Genomic DNA, 6,658 nt, shown 5'->3' on the forward strand with positions numbered 1-6,658 from the left:
TAAAATTTTGAATGTGAGTCAACAAACGAGATGGCATGGCCTTTCACCTGTGACCTGTCTCAAAAAGGCTAATGAATCTACAAATTATTTAAAGCATGAACTACTAACAGTATAGATAATTCTTATTGGAACTACACATTATGTTAAAGTTACAAAATTCACATTTGGAAGAATAAAATATTTCAGCATCAAAACAATACTGTAGAAGTGTTCTAAATTGTTCTTATAACATCAAAGGCATAAAATAAGAATTTGTTTAATTCTGTTATTTGATCAATAACAAGTAAAATGTGTAACTCTGAAAGAACAAATTATATAACTGAAAATAAAGAAAGAAATGAGTATGAAAAAGACAATAGAAAGATACCTGCTCTCTCCAGAGCTGCTTGAATTGCAATTGTTCCTAACTTAGGAGCAGTCAAAGACCCTAATGACCCTCTGTAGGCTCCCAAGGGTGTACGAACTGCAGAGACAACAAAAACTTCCTAGAAATAGAAAAATATGGTAAAATACAGTGCAACAGTACACAAAAAAGATCTTGGCATAAAAAGCTTCTGTAATAATTCCATCTATTGTTTAGAAACAAAAACTGAACATATAATATGCATCCTACTGATAAGCCTGATGAAGGCACTGAAATTCTATCAAAAGGTACATTACTAGAATAATATTATTTACACACTGCACATAATTAAACATTGAGATGCCAATTTACAGCCCATTTTTGATATTATTAAAATCTCATTACAAAAAGTAAAAATAAATTTTTACAAAAATAATTTTCACATATACATTTTGTTTTTCAAATTAAGTTTAAGAAAAGGATAGAGAAAGGAGAATTTCACTCTGACCAATGCTCAAGTAGGTCAAATGACTGGAGTTTGTTTCCTTAGGTTTTGTTTTTCAAATTAAGTTTAAGAAAAGATAGAGAAAGGAGAATTTCACTCTGACCAATGCTCAAGTAGGTCAAATGATTGGATTTTTTTTCCTTAGGTTTTGTTTTTCAAATTAAGTTTAAGAAAAGGATAGAGAAAGGAGAATTTCACTCTGACCAATGCTCAAGTAGGTCAAATGACTGGATTTTTTTTTCCTTAGGTTTATTGCAAATAAAAATAGAGGATATATTACAATTGGTAAATATTAATGAGACATAACCATCAAGTATTTCTAAGAAGAATAACTTGTAGTATAACCAAATTTTATCTAGAAGACTCTTGTACAGAAACAAAATACACCTGAATCTGGCTCTACTTAAAACACACGCTTCACCCCAATACAACAGAACTATGTTCCTTGCCAAATGTTTCAATTCAAAAAAATTTTTTTAAATCTTCATCAACTGTACATCATCTGCTATTTTTCAACCATGATTTAACATCTAAATTATTCATGCAATACTTGTGAATGACTATGTTTTTTTATGTAACATAAATCCAGGTTAAGTAGTTAGCATACAGGATCACCTACAAAAGTTGTAATATTTTCAAAATGAGACCCAAAACTCGAGCGCTTTCGATTAGTTGACTATTCTTCTTCAGGAGAATAAAAACATACATATACACAAAGCAGAATTTTATTCAGCTAAACTGAGAAGGGAAATTTTTTAACTCTAATTACTGGGGAGAGGAATTATATAAGTGACCTTTTAGTATATTAGTAAATTGAAAGTAAATTATATAATTTAGAAACACAAAGGTTCCACTCTGAGGAACATTCAAACAGCAAACAAAAACGAAAATGAGTGAAAATGGTAAACTGCATCTTATAATTAGTTTGAATAACTTTCAGGAAATCAATATACAAATACATGCATAATTTTGCACACACACACACACACACACATATATATATACCTTGTGGATTAAGTAAATTCAGACACAAGTCCTTCAACATTGTTCTGAATATCATTATTTGTAGAAATTGGTTATATCATTCATGAAACAAAAAATTAACTTGAATATTTGGAATTAACACCATTCTTGTTAAAACTTGGCAATGTTAAAACAATCTTTTTTCTGTGTGTATGAACTATTTCCTAATTTGAACATACAAGCTATTTAACCCTTGTCTACAAAAGTTTTAAAAGTTAGATTATTATATAAACTATCCATTTTTCCTTTCATACATACATTTCTTGATGTGATACAAAAGTTATTTATTATACAGAAACAAAACATACTGTTTTCCTTATGATATGGCTCATCATATGATTAGTTAGGCAATGGAAGAATTATATCAATTTTAATGAAACAGCAAATACGTACTAATAATCTGTCTACTACTATTTTAGAATTTTTTATTCACTTTCTAAGCTATCATTATAAATATTGAAATCATCTTTTTTTTTTAACTGTGCTACAACTAGAGAATGTTTTAGCAACTAAGAAGGGATTCAAATTCAGTTTCAAATGAGCAAGTCTCTACAAGACCTAGATTTATTTTATTATAATAATTGCTTCCTTCTTTGACAGAAGAAAAACTGCTCATTTTTTTTCTTCTAAGAACTAATTATGTTTGGAACATGAACATTAAAATTTATACATACAGTTTTATATGAAGTACAGTCCCACATATAGTCTCATCTATAGAGATATATAGAACATACCTTAATACCACCTGCAGATGAAAGTGTTCTGGCAAGCATTTTGCTTGTGCACTGAAATACAGATTAGAAATAGTTAATTTACATGTAAGGAAAAATTATTACTTGTTTGAACTCTAAAAATGATTTTCACTTTGCTAATTAATTTCTGTTCAGAGTAATAATACAAAAGATAATTTAAATTCTACATGTTAGCAATAGCTGTAAGTTAAAAGTGTAGGTTGATTGAAATACCAGTTACAAAATATAAAATTTATAATATATAGCAGTTTCTAACAAGCATGACTATCTGCAGTGTTTATGACAATGCAATCTTTATAACTTACATATGCTTAAATACCTGTAAACTGATAGGGAATGTTTAAGTTTAATTAAAACAATGTAAGTTTAACAGCAATCATATATTTCAAATATATCTGTTATTACTGTCATACTGACAACATACATGCCCATCCACACCAGTACAACAGAATTAAATAACTGACCATTCACATGAGATCAGCTTCTGGTCAAGAAACTTCACAGACAGGTACATTTTTGCATTTTAATATTTTTATGCCAAGTGAGTGATTTCAGACAAATGACACATGATTATTTTTTCTCACTATTTATCAAATTCAAGGAGAATATATCTCCAATATAATGAAACACAATTGATCTTTTTTAACTTAGTGTATAATTGAGACCAAGTAATTTCTGAAATTCTGAGCTGATTGCAACACAACCTCCAAACTTTTACTTGAATTTTGGACAAAACTGAACAAAAAGTACAATGTTCATTGATATAAACTTGTATATATATATATATATATATATATATATTGATTAATAGACAATTATTTAACTTCTGATAATCTTGCTCAACATCAGTGGTATTATCCTCAGCACGTCTTTAAAATGAGAAGAAACCTGGATAAAACCCCATGACTGAAGAAGTTGACACATCCTTTCCCATCAAATATAGCTTAAACACTACACTGCCCCTGCTCAACAAGGCCAGTGCTCTAAATGGCTAACAACAAAGTTGGAATAAACTAAGACAAAAATACTGTTTTGGCTTCATAACATTTGACATAGATGTCAAAAAGAGAAGTAATGAAGCAATGATACAATAACCTCATAATAAGTCAAAGTACATATTTTCATATGTGGGCAGCTTGTGATAGAAAAACAAAACAACATTCCTCAAGCCACAAGTCCCTATTTTAACCCCATATCTAAAAGCTATAATATTTAGATGAGTCAAAATAGGGATTTGTGGCTTGAGGAAATAATGTCAACACTATGTCTCAAACCTTAAGCTTCTTTTTCTACTCTTTGGCGAATGAATTTTCACATTAACTTAAGCTACCTATCTTGTTTCTGCAATTTTTTGAAGAACCCTATTCCCCTTTTTAAGTTAACAATTTTTAATATGCTAGTATATATAAATTTCGCCTATCCACATAGTATTTGTACAACAGTACCAATACTGCCCAGTACTAGAACTGCTGCCTTAGTCAAAATGAACCACTATTGGGTGCGAAGGTCACAAGCACGTGAAAACAGCAAGTTAAACTCTTAGGCGTACTATTTAGTTATAACTTTTAAATTAAACAGGGCATAACACACAAAAATAAGCAAAAGTGATAACTTACTTTTGAAACAGTGCGAAAAGGATAAGCCTTAAATAAGAAATTAAACTGCAACATTTCAGCTCACAGTAAATATACACTTTATTTTCAGGTTCAAGTTCGGATAGTTTTTAAGTGCTTGACCTGGATCTACGACTTCGAGTTGAGAAAATGGCAAGGTCTCCTTGTTTTGTTGTTGTTTTTTTTTTGTCAAGTATAGAGAGCGCACGTGGTGGTGGGAATAGTTGCTAGGTGGAAACAAGATTGAACATGAAGATCACATTAATTAAAAGCTAGTTAAGAAAAACTGGGAATTTAGAGAATGATAAATCTCCTGAGTCATATAGTATTTATCCAAGTATTTTGAAGGAGGTTAAGGATTAGATATATGAACGACTTGTTACTATTGTTTTCTAAGACATCGAATAGTGGGCTGGTTCCAGAAGATTGGAAGTTGGCTAATAGTACTCCTTTTTCAATTATAGACCTATTAGACTTACACCAGTGATAAGAAAAGTTTTTGAAAGTCTGGTAAAAGATACATTGCAAAGTAATTTAACAAAGTTTGAAATTTTGTTGAATAGTCAGCATAGTTTCACAAGGGGAAAATTTTGCCTTACTAACGTTTTAACATTTTTTGAAAAGGTTTGTGCTTATGTAGATAACGATATTTGTGTAGATTTGGTTTATCTGGATTTTTAGAAATCATTTGACTATGTGGCACATAAAAGGTTTGATAAAAAAAGTTATCTCTGAAAGTGTGGAGGATAGGTTGGCTCATTTGATAAAAAATTGGCTGGATAGAAGAAAACAGGGGTTGTTATATACTGAGTTCAGTTATGCTGAATTTCTGTCACAAGTGGGGTGCCTCAGGGTTCACTGTTATGACCTTTGTTCTTTTTAATTTACATCAATAACATGAATGAAGGAATGGTCGTGACAATTATTTAAATTTGCTGAAGATATTTAGATTTTGGGCGTTGCCAGCTGTGAGGAAGATGCGGCTACTTAACAAAAAGATTTGGATTATTTAGTTAGTTGAGTGACTAAATGGTAGATGACTTTTAATTATAATAAATGCAAAGTAACGCATGTGGAATATCACAATTTGAGTTATGAGAATAATGTTCATGAGAATAATCTTAGCAGTGTTATAGAAGAAAAGGAGCTTGTTGTTGGCATGGTAGGGGTGTGTCTTGTCGCCTGGACCGTTTTTATGTCTCAGGTGGCTTGATACCCTTCCTAGCCAGTGTGGTAGTTTATCAGGTCGGTAGTGCAATACGCTATGTCTCCGACCACAGGGCCTTTCTCTCCTCCTTTCAGGACTTCTCCCCCATATCTAGGTGTCCTGGAGTGTGGAGGCTCAATGTTTCCCTCCTTGCTGATGCTGTGATAGGGGAGCAGCTGCTATCCCTGGTCCGGGAAGCCTGCTCTGCTGTTACAGTTGGTGAGTCTTGGTGGGTGGGTCTGAAGCAGATATGTGCCTCCTTGCTGAGGCAGAGGGGCATTGATCAGGCTCGCAACAATAGGCTTATTCTGCGCTCTAAGCAGTCAGCCTTAGTGGCCTTACTTCAGGCAAACCCCACTGACCAATGGTCCTGGCTAGACATTGAGAGGCTTCAGGGTGACATAGATTTGGAATATCAAAAGCTCTTCTGGGCTGCTAGCATTACCTGCCTGTCAGAGTCCTTGCGAGCCAAAAACTTGGGTCGTGTTTACCTGTGTAGGGCACGGGAGAGAGCTGGAAGTAAACACCTCTCCTCCATGTTGACGATGGATGGTCGTTTGTCTTCTGACACGACCAACATCCTCGACACTTGCTTTGCACATTTTAGCTCGTTGTTTTTGGCGACGCCTATTGATCGTAGTGTTTGGGATGACATCACCCAGTTCTTGCCGACCCTGGACCAGTCACTCCACGAGGAGTTGTCTCGTTCTCTCTCCGTGGGTGACTGTTGGTCTGCCATCCAGAGCTTACCTTTGGGTAAGTGTCCAGGGCCGGATGGCCTGCCAGTTGAGTTTTACCGACATGTGTGGCACGTCATTGACCCTTCCTTCGTGAAGGTCTTTAATGACTGCTTGACACGTGGCCGTTTACCTGCTGGTACGCTGGAAAGGATGAATACCTTACTCTGCAAGGAGCCTGAACACTCGTCCAGCATCTCTTCTTGGAGACCGATATCTCTCCTGAACGTTGATTCAAAAATTGTGGCGAAGGTTTTGTGTGCTCGTTTGAGTACTGTGATGCCTTCCCTGGTCCTCAGCACTCATACGTGTGGGGTACAGGGTAGAAGTATTCAACAGAACCTTGTCCTTCTCCGGGACTTATTCCACTTCCTTACTGATCGTGATGTCCCGGCTATTTTTGTTTCACTCGATCAGAGCAAGGCCTTTGATCGAGTTCACCACGATTTCTTGTGGTACGTTCTGGAGAGATGTGGCT

At 34.3% G+C, this 6,658-nt stretch overlaps 1 protein-coding gene across 1 annotated transcript in view; it reads right to left on the bottom strand.

The window, feature by feature from the left end:
* Window positions 1-4,408, bottom strand: part of LOC106470207 (acetyl-CoA acetyltransferase, mitochondrial-like) — a 26,109-nt gene extending 21,701 nt beyond the window's left edge. The window contains exons 1-3 of the mRNA XM_013930745.2: window positions 4,240-4,408; window positions 2,606-2,656; window positions 368-485 (exon numbers count right to left, since the gene is read on the bottom strand). Coding sequence (XP_013786199.2) covers window positions 368-485; window positions 2,606-2,656; window positions 4,240-4,293 — 223 coding nt within the window. The 5' untranslated portion in view covers window positions 4,294-4,408. The remainder of the gene's footprint in view (window positions 1-367; window positions 486-2,605; window positions 2,657-4,239) is intronic.
* Window positions 4,409-6,658: the final 2,250 nt, after the last annotated feature.

This window comes from Limulus polyphemus, unplaced genomic scaffold (assembly GCF_000517525.1).
Source record: "Limulus polyphemus unplaced genomic scaffold, Limulus_polyphemus-2.1.2 Scaffold3876, whole genome shotgun sequence".
Taxonomy (NCBI): Eukaryota; Metazoa; Arthropoda; class Merostomata; order Xiphosura; family Limulidae; genus Limulus; species Limulus polyphemus.